At 30.5% G+C, this 24,479-nt stretch overlaps 3 protein-coding genes across 3 annotated transcripts; all 3 read right to left on the bottom strand.

Moving 5' to 3' along the window:
* Positions 1-3,296: 3,296 nt before the first annotated feature.
* Positions 3,297-4,889, bottom strand: LOC145070297 (transcription termination factor MTERF15, mitochondrial-like). The gene has a single exon (XM_079017234.1). It carries the CDS (start codon positions 4,711-4,713, stop codon positions 3,586-3,588), a length of 1,128 nt encoding a protein of 375 aa, XP_078873360.1. The 5' UTR covers positions 4,714-4,889; the 3' UTR covers positions 3,297-3,585.
* Positions 4,890-11,495: 6,606 nt separating this feature from the next.
* G1 (transmembrane protein G1P-related 1) lies at positions 11,496-12,678 on the bottom strand. Its single transcript, XM_079017213.1, has one exon. It carries the CDS (start codon positions 12,549-12,551, stop codon positions 11,745-11,747), a length of 807 nt encoding a protein of 268 aa, XP_078873339.1. The 5' UTR covers positions 12,552-12,678; the 3' UTR covers positions 11,496-11,744.
* Positions 12,679-16,872: 4,194 nt separating this feature from the next.
* On the bottom strand, positions 16,873-22,973 carry SPY (Tetratricopeptide repeat (TPR)-like superfamily protein). Its single transcript, XM_079012704.1, has 17 exons — positions 22,693-22,973; positions 21,946-22,424; positions 21,703-21,864; positions 21,429-21,604; positions 21,260-21,335; positions 21,054-21,182; positions 20,837-20,956; positions 20,670-20,738; positions 20,410-20,586; positions 20,278-20,342; positions 20,002-20,200; positions 19,728-19,922; positions 19,490-19,584; positions 18,712-18,847; positions 18,377-18,594; positions 18,165-18,292; positions 16,873-17,580 (listed from the first exon to the last, which is right to left on the bottom strand). Exons 2-17 carry the CDS (start codon positions 22,351-22,353, stop codon positions 17,213-17,215), a joined length of 2,721 nt encoding a protein of 906 aa, XP_078868830.1. The 5' UTR covers positions 22,354-22,424; positions 22,693-22,973; the 3' UTR covers positions 16,873-17,212.
* Between the last annotated feature and the right edge of the window lie 1,506 nt (positions 22,974-24,479).

Here is a 24,479-nt window from a genome sequence, read left to right as displayed (position 1 = left end):
CCGTACCCGTTAACCATTTTATTAAGGGTATGGAACACTATCGATCTGATCCGTTTATGACCCGTCCCGTTTAAAATTTTAAAATATATATCTATTATTTATATATTATATATTTATCACCCGTAGATGTTTTGTATAAGATTGAAGAAGTTCTATTGTTTCATTTCCACTTCTCTGATCAAAATAGCTGAAATCTAGTCAACTCCTAATAAAAATAAATATGTGAAGCCATGGATGCGTTGGTAACTACACAAGATTGACTACCGTCAAAGAAACAAAAAAAAAACATTGTTTTAACTATAGAAGTCACTTAAAATTTTACTTCGAATAATTTAATATATAGGTATTTTTTTTTTTCATGGTGATGTGTGAGTGAGTGGATAGGTTGAACTTTAAGTTTATTAAAGATGCATTTTGATGTCTACATTTTTTCATACATGTTTGCAATGGTAGACATCTTTTTGTTTTGGAAACATTATTTATCCAATTATAATTGAAGTTTGTTTCGGAATGAATGTTGTCTAATTTTAGTGATTCATGTTATATTTGTTGTAATGCATAGTTATTGTCTAATCTTAATATTGTAAATGAGTCGGGTAAAAGGTTGAAAATTCATTGATCCGGTGGATAAGGATATATGTTTAATTACTTAAAACCCCGCGGGTTACGGAACGGGTTTGGATCAACATTTGACAATTGTTTAATGGGTTTGGATCAATGCTGATTCGTTCCAAACCCGCCCCATTTTCCGGTCTACTCGAATTTAAGTAAAAATGTAAGAGTGAATTTTGTAGTCCTTATTAATTTTTAAAATATTATATTTCTCCAATATAAAATAAAAATATCAACTTTATCCTTTTAATCGTTTAAAATACCATATACACCTAAATCTGTTTTTTTAATATTTCATAATCATTTTTTCTATATTAAAGTAGTTAAAACTGAAAAAGAATAAAAAAAATGACCAAATTGCCCATAACTACAAAATCACAGGAAACAAGTTGATCTTATGCCTTTTTGCTATGATCATTCTTAACATCATCCTTAACCTCTTCGTGTCTACCTTTTTCCCTTCCAACCATCTTAATTGATGCAATCAGTTAAGGTCTTAAGGATCACAAACCTTTATTTTTTTCGGTCAACCTACATAAATAAAAACATTATCCAACAATTAATTAAACGTCATTGGTTTTGCCTGGTAAACTGATTGAAGAACCTGAGTCTGTGGGGGTATATGGCGGACAAAACCCACACAGGAATGGATTCTCATCCAATGTCATAGACTAACCATTACCTTAAGCAACCTAGATAACACCGAAATCTCACCGATAATTGATTGCGGCACATATTAAGCGTACTAGAGAGGTTTTCGAGAGACTCCGGAAAAAACCCGTTTAAGACATTTCAAGATAGATTTAAAATCGTGAGGAACTTGAGTATTGTGATTTTCCTCGGGATTGGTCCAGTGAGATGGTTGTGAGTGGTTTATGTTAGAATTCCTAAGTCGATGAGGACACAAGGAAGACCAATTGAGTAGGGCTCAAGCAAGTTGGTTTGGTCCTATACAAGGAAAGTTGTTTCCTAGTCTTATTCTACAAGTTTGGTAGTCTAGGCCTATAAATACATTCATAGAATAAAAGTTATGTATCAGATTTAATCAATTTGAGTTTTGAGTGATATTTTTTTAATAAAATTTGGAGAGTTATTCCACTTTGTTTTGTGTTTTATGATTTGAATTAGTATCATAGCCCATCAAAATCTTGCGACAGAAGCAAGATATCATCAGGAGAAATCGAAGACCTCCTGATTTAAGATGCTCGACAAAAGGTTTGTGTTGACATTTGATATTTTTGTGTTGCTCTCACCTGCGATTGAACAATTCATTCATCTGCGATAAAAAAAGTGTCAGTCAAGATTATTGTAGCTTATGTCGATAAAAAGTTTTCAGTGTGGTTCACGTATTGACGACAAAATGTAACAACCCAAATTTTCAAAAGAAATTTTTCATTTTTAAATAATTAAAACATTTCCTAATAAACCACAAAATCTCAAGTACAATCGTTTTCAAATTCATAACATCAACATTTTTATTTCAAATATCAGAGTGTCCCATAAAAACGTCTGAGAGAGTGCATGTCGCACCATCAAGTCTTGTCCTTGCCCTTAGGTTCAGAAGTACCTGAAACAATCCAACAAACTGTAAGCTAATGCTTAGTGAGTTCCCCAGAACATACCCCATACAATCCACATAATCACATAATCCATATTAGCTATAAAAACTACATAAACCACATAAGTCATGCATACAACATATAAAGATGTCATGAAAACCCTCCAATGTCTTACAACTAGTGCCACTGGAACCCGGTTGGTTAAGGGTTTGTTTTGGGAGAGGGAGGTCTTGATTTGAGTCCCCTTTTGTCTCTTTTCTCTTAATTAAAAAGGAAGTTGATAGGTTGATCCGTACACAACATTTTTTCTCTATACAAAACAATTGATGCTTTAAAATGTTGGATTGTACAATTATATAATGCATGAATTGTTGTGTATGACAATAAAATGTTGTGTACGAATCACTTCCCAATTAAAAACCCTTTTTATATGGATAAGGAAATGAGCTAACTAACATTATATCTAAGTGTTAATGATAAATTGTTAGACGTTCTAGCCTAAATGGTAAGGGGCTGTTTTATGAATGTGAGGTCCTGAGTTTGAACACCTCCTCTTTTCTCCCACAAAAACTGATTTTTTTAAAGGTAATGTATTGGTCTGACATTAAATGACACTTCAGCTGTCATGTCAACATCCTTCCAACTTGGCATGGCACATAGATGATTACCTGGAACAAATGGGATAAAGTTAATAAACTAACCGGTTTCTTGAATTTTTTTTATTCGAAAACAAAAATGGAACTTAATCGTTAATTTTTACAAAATTTTGAGACTTTTCTGAATATTTCTCAAAAATAATAGGTGATTATGATAAAAATGAAAAACATGATTACTTTACACCCTTCATGGTATTGACATCCAATAATAAGGCCATATCTTCTTATGTGCATTTATAAGTCGTCAATCAATCAAACAAGACTCTGGTTTTTTTAGTTTTCACTGAACATTTGCAATCCATACATAATCATAATCATCAACTTCACAGCTATTGGTGATGCTAAATCAAGCTTCCCCCGATATATATATATATATATATATATATATATATATATATATATATATATATATATATATATATATATATATATATATAACTGGAAAGATTGCAATGGGCTGGCCTGCATCTGAATAAATAATTTGCTCATGCATACACAGTAATCCTTAACATGTGTAGTTGACAACAACAAATTAAGTCCACACCTTTACACCTTTCAAATTCGTTGAAGATGATATACTCCACAAACTGTAAAATCAATTTTTGAGGATAGCCTTGCTTTGTTTGAGGCTTGCTTTTAAGAGCTACAGGTTGCGACTTACACCAACAATCTCAAGAAGAGGCATCTTAAAACTTATGCACACCATAACTCCAATAGCAAGAAAGAGAATAAATAATTCAAAGAACATATTACAATCTTTAATTGGCATGATCCAACTTTTCCTGATAGAATTTGAGAGCATTTGAAGCTTCTGGCTCATATCTTTTCAATCTCTCGATGAATGCATTCTCAGTACCTTTCAACCACCAACCAATACCACAGTAATTTTTATCATTCATCAATCCATTGTCCAAACAATATTGGTAAACCAAACATCTCGGAATAATCCTTTTCTCCATACTCAATGAAACAAGAACAGAATTCTTTGCAATGAGTGATGTCTCAAACCCCATCTTGCTAACAAGAAACTCCATCACTTTATCAATTTTCTCCTCCGACATCATCAAACACACTGGACTACTCCTAAAGGCTACCAAGATCTGGGCTTTAGACCAACCCCATTTCTCATAAATCTCCATCTTCTTCTCCCTAGTCGACTTGCTCATTGACATAAGTGTATGAATCCCTAACACGAAAGCTGTTTTCAAAGGATCAAAACCCATCTCCACTATTTCCTCCACCACCTTTTTGAACTGCTCTGTAGTAGCTAAAAAATTTCTAGGCTGGTAATTCAATAGATGGAATATTTTGGACCCAGGCACCCCAACATCATGCAGCATTTGCGTATTTGGAATCATATTTGCTTGAAAATCCGCATCCAAGACCAAGGCACACTTTCTGATTGCACGAAGTGTTCTATCCTTGCATTGAAGCAGATTTCTAAGTGAACTATAGGTAGGTTCTATGTAATTCTTCAAGTTTTTACCTAGTAAGTTGGGTATTCCATTTAATAACTTAATAATATCAGATTCCGAAAGTCCTATAGAAGCTAAGAACTCGAATTTAGGCAAAAGATTTTTTTCGGGATGACATGTGAGAGCCGTAGGGTTCTTTCGGAGTAATTGAGAAATTTGGGTTTCTGTAAACCCCTGATTCTTGAGAAGTGCTATCACGGAGTCTGCTCGATCTGGGGTTTTGAACTTTAAGTATTTGGAAGCTGAAATTGCCTTGTCTGGAGGGAATCCGCATGAGTCTATGAGGTAAGAAACTCTGAACGAGCTATCTGATGCTGCTGGTGACGAAGATGATGAGCGAGGAAACAGTCTATGAACCGATGTTGTTTTCAACAAAGAAAATGTTAAGTTTCTGCGGGCGAGATTCAACATTGTGGATAGAAATCGTAAGGATAATGAAATCCCTGACCTGTGGATTTAGGGTACGACCTGTATGCGATTTGAGGTTTCGGATTTTGTGCTAAAATCTGTAAAATCGATTTTCACTTGAAGAACCCTAAAACAAAACGCCTGGTTAATGAACATCTCTACTAGAAGAAGGGTTTTTCAACTTCACTTTTAAATCCCCTGAACTTCCTATTTTTATAATTTTCATATAACCTAAAAAGATTATGGGATAATGATTTTACAGTATAACACATTATTCTTCTTATATGTATTTTTAATGTATTAATAACCAGCCGATTGAACCGATCGAATCGAAAATAAAAAAGAAAATATAATCCAATAACGGTTGGTATTATACTAATTTTTAAACCGGACACTTTCTTCAATGTATGATTGAAAGATTGTGTGTATCTACGTGATCACCTTTGATGGTTTGATTGTTCATTCATCTCCCGATAAGTAAGGATTAATGAATTATTTTTGAAAATTTAATGGGTATTAAATAAGTTTTAATATATTATTTTATATAATTTTTATATATTAAAATATAAAGTTTGCGGTTCGGTTAATAATGATTCGGTTAACCTATAAAAACATAATCAAACCGCTAATTATCGGTTAACAAAAATTAGAAACCGAACCAATGGTTTTTAAAATGGTTCAGTTATATCAGTTAATTTGGTTTTGGTTCGGTTTTTCGATTATTATGTTCATCCCTGTTACTAGCTACCTCCGCCACCGCAAGTGAGATACCCGTTCTATCTTCACGGTTCACAATTCCATATTATCCGAACTAAACCGACTCATAAGCACCCCTATAGACACCTCTATTCAAAATCAACCTTTTTTAGTCCTCTATACTACATTGTTTTCCGGAAAAACAATTATTTAAAAAATGAGCAATCATTATTTTTTCTATTTTTTAATATTATTATTATACTATTATTATTATTATTATTATTTAAATATTACTTATTGTAATAACATTATTATTAATATATTTACTTCTCAATTAATTTTTATTTGTTTTAACCAAATAATAATACATCGTCTTCTCTTATTTATAACCATTGCTTTCTATATTTTAATATATTTATAATCCAAGAAATAAAAACAAAAAAAAAATAAATATTTAAAGACAAAATTTCACAATTGGTCCCTATGGTTTACAAAATATCGCACTTTGAGGACTTCCAAGCAAAAAGTCACGCGACTAGTCCTGTGGTTTGTAAAATTATATGAAAGGTCCTCATGTCGTTAAATGTAACTTTTCAGCTGTTAGATTTTAATGGAAAAGACTATTTTGCCCTTGTACCAATATTGCATTACACTACAAACCTCAAGGACCATTCGTGTAATTTTATAAATTTGAAATTTTATGTATATATATAAATTATAAAGTTCGTATTTTGTATTTATATAAATTATAAATACAAATTATATATATATATATATATATATATATATATATATATATATATATATATATATATATATATAAGTTCAATAATTTGATAATTTCTTTTTATCTTTTGGAGATTTTGTTTTTTATTTTTATTTTATAGTTTTAGATATTTATGGTATTTTGTTATATTTTTATTTATTTTGAATCAAGTAAATAAACTTAAATTCGATAAACCATACCGGAATTATTTTTCCTTTAATTTTTCTTATTTGCGAATTGAAGTGTTATTTATTTATTTATTTATTTATTTATTTATTTATTTATTTTTTTAATTTTATGTCGTAACTGTTGATGTTTTTTTTATGCTCCATAATTAATATCGTTAGCAACTTTATGTTTGCATTTATTATTATCATTATTTGACCTTTTGTTTTCTATTTTTTTATAATTTTAATTATTTATTATTCTTCTATTTGTTTTATTTATGTTGATTCAAGTAATGAAAAATAGAAAAACAAAAAACAAAAAGTCAAACACCAAATTCTAATATACTCTAATATATTAATACATCTTACATTTTCATCTTTTTTTGGTTTTTTCGTATTTTTTTTAAATTTTCTAGTATTATTTTTTCATATTATTTTTTAATTATTTCCTAATTTTATTTTTTAATTATTTCATTTTTTTTTATTTTTTTCGTTGTTCCGTTTTATTTTTCATCAACTTGATAACTTTATTTTGATCTTTTCCAAATAGTGTAAAATATATTAGAGTATTTTACAATTTTGGTGTTTGATTTTTTTTGGTTTCTTTATAATTTTGGATATTTATGGTTTTTGTAGCTTTTTATTTTGATTCACATAAATAAAATAGTTATATTTAAAAATATAAATAAAGAAAATAAGCATAACTTTTTTAATTACACAAATCAAAATAAAAAAAAGTTACGAAAACCATAAATAACCAAAATTTATAAAAAAAAAAATGCGAAAAACACCAAAAAAAAATATGAAAAGTGTAAAATGTATTAATATATTAGAGTATTTTACAAATTTGGGTTTTGATTTTTTTTTGTTTTTCTATTTTTCATTACTTGAATCAAAATAAATAAAAACAATAGAAGAATAATAAATAACTAAGTATATATTAAAAAAAAAAACAAAAGCTGAAATAATGATAATGATAAATGAAAACGTAAAGTTGATAACGATATTAACTATAGAACTTCAAAGTAAAAATAAATTATTAAATAAATAAACCATAACAACAAAAAAAAACATTAACGTTTCATTTCATAAGTAAGAAAAAAAAGATTTTGATATGGTTTATCGAACTTAAGTTTATTTATTTGAATCAAAATAAATAAAATTCTTAAAAAACCATAAATAACTAAAATTTTAAAATAAAAATTGAAAATAAAATGTCAAAAAGATTAAAAAAAATTATCATGTTATTGAAAATATATATATATATATATATATATATATATATATATATATATATATATATATATATATAGAGAGAGAGAGAGAGAGAGAGAGAGACATATATATATAAAATTTATATATATATATACGAAATTTATATTTATAATTTATATATACATAAAATTTTAAATTTATAAAATTACACGAATGGTTCTTAAGGTTTGTAGTGTATTGCAATATTGGTACAAGGGTAAAATAGTCTTTTCCATTAAAATCTAACTGCTGAAAAGTTAGATTTAACGGCAGGAGGACCTTTCATGTAATTTTACAAACCACAAGGACCAGTCGCGTGACTTTTTGCTAGGAAGTCCTCAAAATGCGATATTCTGTAAACCACATGGACCAATTGTGAAATTTTGTCATATTTAAATGATAACTAATAATATTATTAATAGAAAATGCATTGATCGTACATATATCCACGGGGACCATTTTTTCATGTATATGTACACATATTTTTTAAATAAATATTCATTCAAATAAAACAAATATTATCCAATAAAAAAAATCAATAAGTAATTTCATTAGTTTGAAAGAAAGAAAAAGTGGTTAGTTTTAAGTGTTTAATCGTTTTTGTCATTTATCGGAAAAAAATTACGTCATTTTTTCTTAGCATGTTTTTTAATAAAAAAAAAAATCTTTTTTGATGAATTTATTTTACCATCAGTTTTTTATATATAAACTAAAAATGTTTGTAATCAAGTATGCTTTATTTTCAATCGCTTTTTTCTTATATGTATTATTTAATTTTTATAAACAAAAGCAATTATTTATATAATATAAATTAATTTAAAAATAATTACTTATCCAGTTTATATAAAAGAAATATGAAAATTTTGAATTGTCACGATGACATATTAAAAATTTCTTAAAATAATATATAAAATGGGTATAAACTAAATCATAATATGTATCATGACGTAAGGATAAAATAATGGTGTTTTTTTTAAATGAGGTGTAAAAGGTAAACAAAACAATATTTAATTATTAAAAACATGAACTTTCATGATTTTATAAATAATACATTATTATTTTAATTGTAATAATCTTTTATTTTTGTAAAGGAAATTAATAAGTTAAAAAGCAAAAAATTGTTACTATAAAAAAACGAAAATGTTTGTTAAAAAAAGCATAACAGTATAAGATTAAAAAAATATTCTTGTTAATAGCTATTATAAAATATCATTTAAAAAAGTTTAATAAAGTAGATAATCATTATATAATCATTATGGGTTGTCTAATTAGCCAAATGGGGTGTCTATTTAGCCAACCCTTTTCTTCAAATATGCTAATCGAAATCTATAAATAGTTATACCATAAAAACATTTCAGATTTAACAAAAAATGGAGTTCTAGTAAACAGTAAATAAATAATAAATTGAATTATATAGGTTAATATGAAATCGGTTGAAAAAAAAATCTTTTTTACAACTTAGAAATGTTATTTTGTAAAAAACATTATAAATAATTTTTGTGAAATAAATATAAAAAACAAACTTGAACAAACATAAATACAAATTTTGAAACGTTATAAACAAAATTAAAGAGAATTTTAAAAAAGTAAGTAAGAAAATTTAAAATAAAAAAAAAGTGAAAAAATGAAAATAAAAAGTCGTATACAAATCTAAAGAAAACGTGAATCACGTAAGTAAATAAGTTTAAAAACAATAAAAAAAATGTTGATAAAAAGGTTAAAAAAATTGAAAATCTGGAGACATCAAAAGTTGAAGAAAATAAATCTATTAACTACACTCTAAAATAATAAATAAATATAGACGTTTATCCGCGGTAAACGACGGGTGCTAATAGTTTATTTCGGAAATTATTTATTCCGAAACATTTATGATTCGACAATTAGTTTCTATTCGGGAGACAATAATTACTTTCAATTCAACGATTATTTTGTTTTAAGTAACATGTCATATTAAAAATAAGACATAATATATTAGGAAGTATCACCAAACATTAGTTTCAATTAGCGATTTTGGAATAATAAGACCAAACATTAATATCAATTCAACAATTTCTTTAATGTATACCAAACCAAAATGAAACATGCTGATCGGGACTTAATTGACATAAGTATCTTTTCGGGATAAAAAATTAAAGTGTGTTTTTGGTTTGGGTTACGAAAAATAAAATACGTTGTGGTAAAAATTATGCTAATCAATTTAAATATTTTTTAATATTCAAGTATGTTTTGGGTTTAACGTTTATAGTTTAGGGTAAGGTTGTTGTTCAATGTTTAAAAATTGTGAATTAGGGTTTACAAGTACTTTAAAGGGTTTATTAGGAGGTAGTGCGCCTGACCTTACGGTCTCCCATTTTATAAAAAAAAAAAAAAATAATAATAATAATAATAATAATAATAATAATAATAATAAAACCACACTTTGGATAAAAAAAAAACATAATGATTTTCAGGCTAATTAAATTGTTTTTTTTTTTTGGATTTTTTGCAGTTTGGTTAAAGAAAATTAGTTCAGTTTTTCGGTTCGATTATAGTTGGTGTTTTTCTTTGTCATGGATATTAATCGAAAATTTCTTCGACATATTATTCTAGTTTGATTAAGTTTTATATTGTAGATTTGATGAATATTTCATAAATTTTTAAAATTTGTTTATTAACTTATCGTTTATTTGGCAATTTGAATTGTTACTATTAATTAGTATACCATAAAATAGTTGAATTAGTAAAGAAACAAATTAAAAAGTTATCATTTCTACTCTTTTAATATTTATTTTGACATAAATACATCATTTATTAATGTTTATAAGCTTGTTTTAGCTTAGCTTAACATACAACCTTTTGAAGCAATTCCATTACACAAACTTAAGGACTAAAATACACTTCCTTTATGCCTAATACACATAAATGCTTTAAAAATCATCTTTTAGTTTTTAAATAACAAAAAGTAGATGAATGTTACAAAATTCACAAAATTAAAGACCAAAATTGCAAAGAAAAAATGTTTTGGGACCAAAGTTGTAGAAATAGAGTAAAATCTAGGACCAAAAATATACACAGATCTTGATAAAAAAAAATGATACATATCTGGTTTTGCAGTATTTAAATATAATAAAATTAGGAAAAAAAAAAAGTGAACATTTTTACCATATTTATTTGTGTAATTTTTTTTAGAATGACCAACTTTAATTTTCTATTAAGTTTCTCATTCTCTTCTCCCTACCAATTCTTTCCCATTTTTTTTTCATTTTCGAGTCAATGACATTTGTTATGAGTTTAACGGAGTTAAAAATGAAATGAAATTAAATAAAAAAGGTAAATAACCCTTCTTGACTTACCAAAAGTTTTAGTGCCGCAATATTATCCAAAATTTCATTTATTTTACAAAATATGTAACATGAGATTTGGCATCTATAATGTCTGTTTACTTGGATTCCTCCTTGAAGAACTTTCCTTCATTGTTGATTGATTGAATGAGTGATTGCAATTCTTTGTTATATCATTTACATAATCTTTTATATTCGTAGTTATTCAAAACGACAACAACTTTGCAATAGCTTTTAGGGAAATATGAAGGAACCAGATATTATAGAGTACAAAGCTTATCTTCAAGCTTTACCTTATCACTAAAAAAAACATATCATGAATCAATGTTCATCAGCCGACTAAGTCCTCAGAACACCATTTTTGAAAATTAAGTATTCATCAATTTGCAAGCCAAACATAGCATTCATCCCCAACATACCAGTCTTCCATCAAATAAGTTCAAGAATGTTATTTTCTTATTCAAAAGCTTATCAGAACTCTTATATGTTCAACTTCCAAACTGTGTAATATGGATCATAATTCATCAGCTAGCTAAGTTTCCCAAATGCCATTTTGTTTGAAAATTAACTAAACTTAGCATATAGATCAAACACTTTCAAGAATGTTTCTTATTCAACAGCTTTATCAAAATCCAATGGCAGACATACCATTCCCAAAACAATAGCAGTAAATATCATCAAATCTACAACAATTACTTCAAAAATCCTCATGTACCCGTCTCTTTGTTGTGACTAACAATTTAACCTCATTAATATACTTCAATTGCAGTATAATTGTATAAATTTGCAAAAATGTCGGAATTAGTGACACATACCCAATGATGAATCAATCTATGAGGTTGGAATTGCCTCTTGTCCCTCAATCTGATTTGTAGCTTCTTCGGCAAGCTTCTTCTTGTTCTTCTCAATAGCATTAGCTACCTCAGCAGGCATATACTTCTCATCGTGCTTCGCCAACACCTCACTAGCAGAAAAATAACACTCAACGCTTCTCGCCTTTCCAGATACACTCTTTTCTGTGGCTTCCTTCTTGATTTGCTCTGTAATTGGCTTCACAAAACCTTCAACAACAACCGAATGACCTTCTCTAAACAAATCAGGCACTTGCCCCTCGTATCTGACCAACATGTCAGTAATCAGATCGGTAATAACAAACTCGATCTCATGGGACGCCGCTGGATGAGCTACGCTGCCTTCTAGGACTAATCCACCGAGACGGAACTTGTTTTTGTTAGGGTTTTCTGCGTATTTAGATAAAGCATCGGTGGGTGTAACGTAGAAGACTAATTGGTCCTCGAATTGGTTCAGTACGATGATGATGAATCCAGCGATGCAGCTGAAGGTTATGGCGTAGGTCCAGAGTCGCCGGTTTTGCATTTGGCGAGCACGGGCACCGATGTCTATTTTGGTTGGGCGAGTTGGGTGGCGCCGGGCGGTAGAAAAGAAACGGGAGGCGGAGGACAGCAAGCGGAGGTGATCGGATGGTGAAAGTTTAGATTCGAAGAGAGGTGAGATCAGAGGTGGATATGGAGAATTGGGAATTGTAGTAAAGATTGTACGGGGATTTGAATGGTGAATATTAGGGTTGGTATTGCGAAGAAGACGAGACACGAATCTGCAGCTAAGCCGAGAAGCCATTGATTGAAATTGCGTAGGAGTTTCTAGGGTTTTAGAATCAGATCGAGAGAGATGGAATTACTCCCCCAGCCGATAACAGATCCAACACTTCCTCTACCGCGTATTTTCATATAACTAAAGAATGGTCTTATTAGGTTCACTCTAAGGGGTACTCGAAGTCGAAGGTGTTTGCTCCGCTTTTCAAATCCAAAAGTCTATTTTGAAAATGTTACAAAAAGCCAGGATTTTCTGACTTTTTCAAAAAGTTCATTTTCTTTATGTAAAACTTCAAAAGTAACTTTTAAAAGTAAGTTTGCCAAACATCTTTTGTTTTTTTTTCTTTTTCAAAAAGGACTTTTGGCTTTCAAAAGCTAAGCCAAACACCCCATAAGCTGGTTTTTTTTTATTAAATCATAAAGTAAAGACAAACGTTCGAGGAGTTGCTCTTTCCTTTTTAGTATTAGATGTTATTTTAGGAGTAGATTATAATATTTGTATTTGTAGGTTCAAAAAATATCATAAAATAAAGATTAAAAAGAAAAAGAAAAACACTAAATTACATAAAATGTCCTTGTGGTTTCGATCAGACAATTTCATTCCAAGTCTTTTTTTCTTCCACGATTATCATCTAGGTGCATTATTCTTGAAGGTTGGTCCATTTCTAAAATATTATCACAAATATACTGTTAAACTAGTTTATAATCCGTGAGAACCACCGTTACAAAATTAATTAAACGTTAATAGTAAAAACTCAAAATTATTAATCACTTATTTTTAATAAATTATTAATTAAGAGATTCTTTTTAGTTATATAAAATTATAATCATTGATTTAAATAAATATATAAAATTATATCATTTTATAATTTGTATTAATTTTTATTCTAATGTTATTAATTTAATGTAATTAGAGTGGGAAATTTAAAATTTAAAATTTAAAATTTAAAATGAAAATCAATTGGTTGATAAGTAGCATCCATTAATTATGAGACATAATATGGTGACACATGACAAAAGAAAAATAATATATGTATTAATTATGAGGCCTAATATATGCATTAATTATGAGGCCTATTATTTTATTAAAATATAAAGATGTTTGTAAAAAGACCAATTTACCTAAGTTTTGTCTTTTTGATATATTGTAATTTTATTTTTTTAAATGATTTTGTATTATTATTTTCAAAGAACCCCACCCACCCTAATCTCCTATCTTTCTCTCATTGTCTCACTATCACTCTCTCTTAATCACTTTGGGTTAGTGAATTGTAATCTATCATTTGGTATAAAAGTACATCTTACTATAATCATAAAATGCCACTAAATTTACCCCACGCTCATGTTATGTGTCGAGTTGTTTGACTATATCCATAATAAGCTTCGTCTTAATGTTGATATCCTTCTTACGAGCCACCTTATCAAGATTAGCCTCACTCAAAAAGGCTTCAAGTGATTTAACTTTAGCAGAAAATACACATCTTTGATCAACTCCGACTTTGTATCAGTCAACAAGAAACATTGATCATCAACATTTTTCAACCTTGATTTTAATACATTTTGCTTCATTTCATAGATCAAAGTCGATTATGCTTACCAATTATTTGAATGAATATGCAAAACTTGAAAAGAATTATATGGGGCCTTGATATTGTTATCAATTTTCGTATTAATTATTGTTGGTCTCAAGATAAAGACAACAAAAATTTGGTTGCGTTAAAAAACCCTAATCCTTACTTAATAAAAGTATAATTGAAAGAAAAAATTAAAAAAAAAAAATGTTATTTATATATGGTATTATTCTTGGATTTTAAGGAAAGGGGGAAAATAAAATTACATTTTTATGTATAGTAGGAGTATTTTTGGGTTTTAAAAGAAAAAAGAAAAAGAAATACAATAAATCTATTTCCAAGGATATTTGTTGGTTAAAAGATTAAAATAAAAAAAAAAAATAAAAATAAAAAAAAAGTTTGAAAAAATGAGTAAGTTTTGTGCGCTCAAAACCATATCAAAGAAGAGTAGAAGGCATTCTTTGGTCTCTCTTACATTTGGAGGGATAGGTTCCAAGACAAAAATGTTTATCCTTTTCTTCTCCTTCTTAAAAAAACTCAAGAACTACTTTTTCTTTTTCCTTTCATTCCTTTTAAAAGAAACTAAAGAACAGAGAGTTAATCTCTTCATGTGCGATAAGATCATACAAAACAAAAAACAAAGATAAAGATTTAGAGATGGAAGACAATGTTGAGATTGAGATTGAGATTGAGAGAAGAGAAGACGCAACAGCAACTCCAACTCCAACTCGATGTTTTTGTTGGTGACAGAGGATGGAAGCACTACTAGAGGCGTCAGTTATGGTCACCCCTAAGGTGGCAGTGGTAGACGTATTTGCTTATGGTGATTAGATTTGTACAATGTTATACCATTAAAGCCTTCCTCTTATCCGGTTTAGTTAGATTCTTAAGGTATTTCTCTAAACCTAAGTCAAGAATTAATTTTAAGGGATTTAGTTACATACACTTTATGAAGATTGACTCTTGAAATTGAATCTAAAACTGTTAAATGCATGTTGGAATTAAGTTGGATTTGTGAAATGCTCCAAGAAATAAATTAAAAGCATTAGGGACATGCTTAATGCTTGTGAATACAGTTTTTGATAAATTGGTATTGAATAAATTTGAATTATTAATATTCTTAGTTATTGAATAAATTGAAATAATTGTTATTCTTAACATATGTAAAATAAAAATACTTGAATGAGTGGTTGAAAGTGAACTTGGAAACTAAAAAATGGTCTACAACGACGCACCAAATAATTTATGTGTTTAAAAGACATTTATTGATAATGATTCGAAGCAGATGAAGCAGAAGAGGGTGATGTAAGGGACAACAAGAGTAGATAGACAGTGGAGTGGCGGGAGTTATATTGAAGGAAATCCGGCCGAGAACAGGACCCGGCCCGGGTCGGATACTGTCATAAGAGGGTCTCTGAATTTATATGTATATATAATTGATAAACATTTAAATAATAATCTGTAAGTTAATTAATACTAAAAGATATAACTAATTTAATTATTTATAATTGATAAATATCTATTATACTGTTAAGAATAATATAGTTAGAGAAATTGAGTAAATTAACAAAATGCTATGGGTAAGTATAAGAAATTAACCACTTGATTATCATTTTTGTAAAATGACTATCTACTTTGGAATGGTCCATTACAGAGTAAGTTATCCAGCCCAGGCGACCAACCCATTTTGTATAGTGTTTCGGAATGAATGTTCACTACATATGAGATTCTAGAATATAAGCTGAAATATCTTTATATTTCAGATTAAGTATGGAAAGAAGAAATGACATTTGATTCCAATGAGTTTGAAGTTTTACAGTTCATTTACATCTACTTATTGATTTTTTCTAGTTTAACTGAGCACCCTAAATCTGAAACATGAATAATATGTTGGGAATGCAAATATCAGGAATTTCGTATTAATCGATACAAAGTGTCTTAGATAGGTAGTTATTTAGTCTTAATAGCGACCCAAAATATTAGATAAGTAGTTAGGTTAACAATAGTAACCTACTAGTAATTTCAGAATGATTTTTGTTTTCCAGAATACAAAGAACAATTATGGAATACAATGAACTAATCTGAATACGAATAAACAGTCTTAGTAATGACCCAAAAGATTGGATAAGTAGTTTTTTTAAAACAGCAAATCTAATTTACCCATAAACTACTCCTAATTTCACTTATGTCCAAAACGGGACTTATACATCGACCGCAAGTAAGAAGGGTAACACCTAATATCGCTAGGTTAGAAACTCAATGATTTAGTGTTGAACCATTTAGATTTTATGATGCATGAACCATTATGAAGCTTGAATCATTCATGTGGATACTTGGTAAAGTTGTTGAACGGATATTTTGAATGAAAAAATTATCATTTTACCCTTCCAACAAAAACAACTTCAACTGCATATAAAATAGGATAGTAAAAAATACATTTTTTAAAGGCACAAATATTTAACAACAAACTAATGTAATAAATATATTAGCAATTAGAAAGAGAAAATTAGTTAACGGGGATGTTATTAGGGGTGAGAATTTGGTTAGATGGACCGGTACCAATTTTATGTATTTGGGCCGGATTTCGGTTCTTGGATTGTCAATTTGGCAGTTCCAAGTATTGGAGCGGGAATTGTACTATACGTAATAAATAATGGACCCGACCGGTTGAACGCAATGAATGTTGTACACGTCCAAGAACCAGAAAAACGGTCCAAATGCACACGCTAGGTGTAAAGCCATTTGTTTTGTGCCTAGGTACAAACTAAACGAAAGTGAAACCAAGAGAAGAGAATGAATTTTTTTACAAGCTTTATATCCATATGATTTTCACCAGAAACACAACACAACACAGACACAGACCCAGTTCCAACTTCATCACTGTTCTAATTTTCTACATATCTCCCTCTCCTTCTAAGTAAATGGCAACACTTCCATTCCCATCAACAACATCCTCAAGAGGCCTTTTTTTTAGCAGAAAAGCTCTTGCCTCTCAACATAAAATAGTAATAGTAATAATAATAATAATACAAAAGGCTTTCTTACACTCTACTATTATAAAGATGAAGATCGTGTATTCTTCTTCAGTGTATAAAAACTTAACTCTGTAGTAAACCTATGTTGACTGACCTGAACTTGAAGACGACTGCTTTGACTTACTCCCGTTTTCTTCACCACTCAGCAAACGTGGTGGAGCCAAGTTGAACCCGTTTTCCTTGATGGACCCAAACGGGTCCTCTTTCTGTTTTTGGAAAGCTTCTATTCGTTTTAAAGATGGAACGTTTCCGTTACAGTAGCCTCGCCACATGTCCCGGTAAGCAGATTCCAATCCGGTGATGAATTTGGATCCGTTGCAGAGAGGGGAATTGGCCATGAGATTCCGGAGGTCCATTCTCAGGTTTGAGAGTGCGGTGATGTTTGAAGCTAATTCCAGTGCTGACCGGATATATTCTTCTTCGTTTTTTGCAACAAGGTGTTTTAAGCCTGGAATTACAAAGTAAAATCAAATTTACTAATAAATAAATCAACTCTTAGTCTTAGCTTACTTAGGTAGGCCATAATCGAAAAGGAATGGAATGGAGTACTCCTAATGTGAATCTTTTTTCATTCTGGAATGGAATAGTATATTATAGAGTAAATCACATTTTTGATCCCTGAGTATAGCTGTTGTTTTCAGTTTTGGTCCTAAAAATCGTACTCTTGCAATTTTGGTCCATGTTCCAAGTAAAATTACTATTTTCAAGACCAAAATTGCAATAGTCACTGATACGCAAGGACTAAGAATGGTCATTTTACTTGGAACAGAGAACAAAAATGTTACCAAAACTTGTTGAAACCAAAATTGAATAAAATTAGCTTATAATAGACTCTATATCACATCTATAATCTATTTAATTTTTTTATTCAAGTGATAAGTACACTTTTTTCAGATGACAAGAAATATATTTATCTACAATTTATTTAACGTAATATAATTATTTATTACCTTGTTCATTCCATATTTCCATTCCGACAATCACAGGGAAATAAATGTGAAGTGGAAAAATAAAAGATTGAAGAGGTCTTACCAACTGCATTTAAAAGACTGACACCAACATTATGCGCGTGTACTGACCCACCCATGGTGACACATGGCACTCCCATGTAAAGAGATTCACATGTGGTTGTAGTTCCAGCATATGGAAAAGTATCCAAGCTGCATACAAAAAAATTAAATATCTTTTTTTCTGCAACCATTTGAATTGAAGATATGAACAAGAAGGAAGATTTAAAGATTGACCTGATGTCCATAAGAGAATAGGCTTGCATATGATCATGATTTAGCAGAATCAAAGGCAAAAGATCAACACGTAAAGATTCCAAACCTAATTGCTCCAATGTAGCCAGGAATCTCTGTCTTACACTATCACAGCAGAAAGGTTTGCACTTGACAATAAGCCGAGAGTTTGGAACTGCACATAAAATCTTCGCCCAAACTTGAAGCACTTTCGGAGTTATCTGATACATCAATCAAATCAAATCAAACTCAATGCTTGCTTGCTTGCTTTGTTATTAATTAATGAATGAAAACAACAAGACATACATACGGATGTTTTTATATTATAATTATAATACCTTTGCTAAATTGTTGAAACTACCAAATGTAACAAAACCGTTTGAAAGAGCAGGTGCTGGTGATGCGGGACCCGCCTCGGGAGATGGTGTGTAACAAAGAAAACAGTCTGGTAACCGAACCAGGTCCTCAACATGCCTGCCAATAATAATACATACAAATATAAAATACTTGCATATACTTTACTTTATTATTTATAATAAAACTTGTATGTCGGATCATTAGAATATAAAAGAATACAGATGGTTTGTTTGGTTCGATGGAATGGAATGAGTAGTTACATTCCGTGATCCTGTTTTGCTGGCCAGTAGGAATGGAATGAATTTTCACATAAATTTTTAATATTCTATAGGTTAAGTAAATACAGTGTATAATTTCAATTCTACTTTCTAAATTATTTTAATCATAACGAATCAACTTTTAAATAATTAAACATAGTAAAAGCTCACTAAAGAGTAACAAAAAATTATACTTTTTAGTTATTTTAGAAAAAAATAAAATTGTAATTTAATTAAAACTATGAAATTTTATTCATTAAAATAACATAAATAAAAGTTGTGCTATATTGCAAATTCTCATTCCATGATGGACCAGAAATAAATAAATAAATAACCCCCACTAAAATATAAAGATTAACAAAATGCAAGGAATTGTATTCCTTAAGGAATGGTCCACTGCATTCCATTGGGAAAAACAAAAGGTTTTTTTTTCATTCCAGTGGAATAAACCATTCCATTCCTTCTCTAATTCCATCATACCAAACACTAACTAAAAACATACTTTTGTTTTGTATCAGGAGGATCAGCTAAGGCGTCAGTGATTCGGTAGTCAATAGTAGGCAAGCCAGTGGTATTTGGGTACCCAATCCAAGTCACCTATTCAGTAAATGAAGCCAATAATCATCACTATACATATTTTACTCCACTTTTCATTAACAATATATGATAGACTTTCCTAATATGTTATCAAGAATATAATATTAATCTCCATGATTTTGTCAACTAGATAATAAGCGTACCTGAAGAGGTGCAGGCCTGCAAGCCATCATTCCTAGTTTATTATTAGCAGTATGACCAGTAAGCTCCACCAAAATATCAACTTTATCTTCACGAACCAAACTTGCAACTTTCTTTTCATCAATTCCATAAATATCCCTCCATGCACCACCTCTTTTCAAAACCCTGTCTCTGAATTTCATCGTTTTTGCATCAGCCTGCACATGTACAACAAATATAAACATAAAATTTATAAATAAAAGCTGGTATATTTCACATAGATAAACACATACGTACCTTAACAACCGCTGAGTAAACAACCACCTTATAATTAGCATAGTCATGATAAATAAGAGGCGCTTCAATGAAATAAGATACTGAGTGTGTAAAATAATCAGGAGACACGTATCCAATAACAAGTGGTCTTTCTGGATCTTTTGGATTGTCCCATGTTGTATATTGAGAATATAATCTCATGAACCTCCGCCCCCAGTCCCTACAACCATATAGACAAAAAAAAATTTACAAAAATGCCCTTGACATGAAATGGGTTAGAATTGGAGTTACAAGAACCTGTGGGCTTCAAATAGCTTTTCATCTGTTCCTTCATTAATGTAGTTCATTGCAAGTAATCGATTCTGCAACAAACAGTCAACAAATGGTCAACGTAAAGTCAACTAAACATCCAAAGGCTTAAAATAATACCTGGCCCGCATTACGAGAATCTGGGTCTATTTTAAGGCACTGTTCATATGCTTCAATGGCCAAAGATATACTTCCAGCATCTCTGTAAAGAACCCCTAAGTTATTGTAAGCTTCAGCATACGTGGGATTTGCCACAATTGCTTTTTCTATCATGCTAGCAGCAGCATCCATTTTACCCTGAATTAATATTATTAAAATATAAAAACGATTAAAAAGAGAAGAATATTAAATATTGTTAGATGCTGAGAGATTATATTTACCTGAACTGTGTAGACTACTCCAAGGTTGTTCAAAGACTGGGAGAAATTGGGCTTGATTGATAGAGCCAACTTCAAGAGGATAAAAAAAATATATAATCTATTAAAATTAAACCAACATGTATTATTGTATTTGACATCTGAGAAGTGTAAAAAGAAAATTTAATTACCTGATAACACTCCACTGCTTTATCAAGATTGTCTCTATCTTTATATATAACTCCAAGATTATTGCATGCCTCAGCACAATGGGGATTGAAGTGGAAAGCAAGTTCATAAAATACAATTGCCTGCACAGAAATGGGATCTTAATACAATTTCTACTGAATGTATTTCTTTTATATTTTAAATAAAAGATAAAGAAAGTGGTTTAAAATTCAATGATACCATTTCAAACTTCAGCATTTCTCCATAAGCAACACCAAGATTGTACATGGCATCCGCATAATGCCAATTATAATACAAAGCTCTTTTGTAATACGCCACACCTTGGTTAATGTCTCCCTCCAATTTGACCTAAAAAGATTATATAAGTAAAATAACTGAAAAAACAAGAATGGAAGGATTAGAAATAACCATGAAATTGTTACTACCTTAGTGCCTAGGTCTGTTAAAGCAATTGCCATGTTATTCTTCGCAATCTCAAAATTCGGTGACACAGCCAGACACCTGAGAAAATACATGAAAACCATATAAACAATTAGCAAAATAGAACAATGGTTACTAACCCCATTGGAAAATGATAAAAAAGACATTTATAACCTCTCATAACAAGCAATAGCTGACTCCAGATCTCCACGGTTTTTATAAATGACCCCCATGTTACAATATGCTTCAGCATACATCGGCCTCTCTAAAGCAGCCTTTTCATAGCAATTAAGTGCTGTATCATATTGCATCATTTCAGAATACACAACTCCTAGATTGTAATATGCAGGCTGCCATAAGAAAAAAAAAACCAACAAGATTAACATTGAGAATAGATTAGATGGAAAGACACCTGTAAAGAAGTATAAAGAACATGAAATGAAATTACAGCATAGTGAGGATCAATCTTGATAGCATCATAATACTTCTGAATTCCATCTTGTGTGTTGCCAGCAAGCTTTAAACTTGTTCCAATATCTGTTAGTACGATTGACAAACATTCTGCTGCTGGTTTATATGATGAATCTGCCTCCAAAGCCTTACGATATGACTGCATGAGTGAATAGCAAACTTATAAAAGATAACTATAGGAAAGATAAATACAAGTATGATTCATAATGTACAAACATACCTCAGCAGCCTCCACTAATCGACCTTCATCTTTATACAAGATACCACAATGAGTGAGTGCACATGCATTTTGTGGGTCTAACCTGACAGCTTCTGAAAAGCTCTCAAAAGACAGTCTTCCCATATTTTGCATCTGTAAGCAGATTCCTTTTCCAATATGAGCCTCAACATTGGTTTTATCTTTCTCTAGTATACTTTCATATATAACAAGAGCTTCCACAAATTTGTTTCTGGAACGAAGAACATTGGCATAACCAAGTGCGTCCTTCCCTTCATATCTCATTTCTATTGGACTAGTGGTTGATGTAGAATCGGTGACACTTAAGGACGGTTCTGTTGCTTTCAAGAAACCATTATCTTCAGTTAGACCCTTCTCTTTCCCTCCACCAACGCCCTCTGTCAATGCCATTCTAAACAGCTACAAGCTCTGATTCATGAACCAATTGCAACATATACACGTAGTTGATCCGCCTTAAAACCCTAATACAAGCACATGGGAGATACATCAAAACTACCAATCACATATAAACCTCGAAACCCCAGCCTCGTGCATTAGGGATCATGGATTTAGACTTTCCCCGAGTAATGGAAATTGAATTATTAAAAAACCTAAAAGAACATAATACGTTTTCATACGCACAATCTAATAATTACGAAAACAACTCCACAACAAAAATGCGCAAGACAAATTATGTAAACACGCATTCGAACCGGAGGTTTGAAGTGTAAGAGCGTTTGCGATGCTTACCTGTATTGCTTCCGGAAGATATACCACACAGAGAGGTGAGGGGCTTAAGAAGGGTTTCTTTTGTGTGTGTGACGGCAGAAAAACGAAGATGATGAAAAGTTATTTGCCACCGCTGACACCGACACGGTGGTAGGATGACTGTTGGCGAGCAACGGAGCGCCACCGCGGCGGTGGTGTTGGGCAATCAAGCAGTGGCAGGCAGCAGAAAGAGGAAACAGCAATAATCGTGTATAGTCAATTGTTAACCCTGTTCGTCTATGATTTTGCCCGCGTTCCACTGCAACCCTGGCCCGAATAATAAATAATCAAAAAAAAAAATAGTAATATTATTACTATATGTTTCAATAAACTACAAAATAGCCTCTCAACTTTTGACATATGGACATTTTCAGTCCCTGTACCTTTCTTTTGGCTCTCTTCCATCCAACAAGAATTGTTATGGCTCACGTGCAAAGCACATGACTTACTTTTTAAAGATATATGGCCATTTTTAGGGATGGCAAAAAACCCGAACCCGACTGGAAAACCCGAACCCCGAAGATTTTGGGGCGGGACGGGTCACTCTTATTGGGTTTCGGGTCGGGTTTCGGGTCATTATCGAGTTTTTAGTTCGGGTTCGGGTCAGGGAGTGGGGTATGCATGTCCCGACCCGTCCCGACCCGAAAAATTATATATATATATGAGATTTCATCCCTCTTACCCATTTCAGCCACCCGAAGACTCTAACCTTCAATCCCATCACGTATTCTCAATTTCTCACTATTGTGATAAATTTAGTTACGATATTAGACTTTACTAATTTCTATTTGGTTCACTTATGTTAAGAACTTATTTGTATTTTAAGCATTTGTAAGGTTTTAATTTCTCAATTGTTTTATTGTAGTTTTCCTAATTTTTTCTGCCACCATTTTTGGGTCTATATCGGGTTTCGGGTCGGGTTCGGGGATATTTTAGCCCCGACGGGGCACCCCGATAAGAAACCTGTCGGGTTTCGGGTCGGGCTCGGGGACAAATATAAATATCAGGTTCAGATATGGGATATGCCGCCCCGCCCCGAACCCAGCCCCGTTGCCATTCCTAGCCATTTTGACTTAACTACGTATAAAGCATTAAAGAGGCAAATTTTGGTTTGTATTGAATTCAATATTTCACTATTTTGTATTAATATACCCCATGTGCGGTTGACTTGGAGAACAAAGACTCCTTTCCAACAATAAATATCTTCTTATTTCTATTATAATAAAAAAAAAATATATTTAATCTCCTATTGATAAGTATCATACAATTAAAACATTTCATTAATATCTCCATCTCCATATTATAATAAATGAATAGTTTTTAATCTCTATTTGACATGTGTCACTCTAATACAATTTTTCATTAATATCATACCACATGTAAAAGAGATATATTAGGCAACATTTTAAAATCCAAATTTACTTTTTCTAATTATACGTTAAATTTGAAGTTATAATAACTTTAAATTTTTGGTATATCTCATAATTAATGATTTGTTTAAAGTAATTGATAAATAATTTATGAATTTTTACTATGAAAATTGAATTTATTTTGTAACCATGGTTCCCACGGGTTATAAACTAGTTATATATTATATATCACTTGTCATCCACCCGTCAACTTATTAATTATCCATTTCAAATTTCAAATTTTAAATTTATCACTTTAATTACATTAAACTAATAATTGATTATTTATTTTAAATTTTCTCACTTTAATTATATTAAATTAATAGCATTAGATTGAAAATAAAATAAAATTAATACATA

This window comes from Lactuca serriola, chromosome 8, assembly GCF_051521515.1.
Source record: "Lactuca serriola cultivar US96UC23 chromosome 8, Lser_US96UC23_V15, whole genome shotgun sequence".
NCBI classification, from domain to species: Eukaryota; Viridiplantae; Streptophyta; class Magnoliopsida; order Asterales; family Asteraceae; genus Lactuca; species Lactuca serriola.
This window is presented reverse-complemented; position numbering and strand designations above follow the sequence as displayed.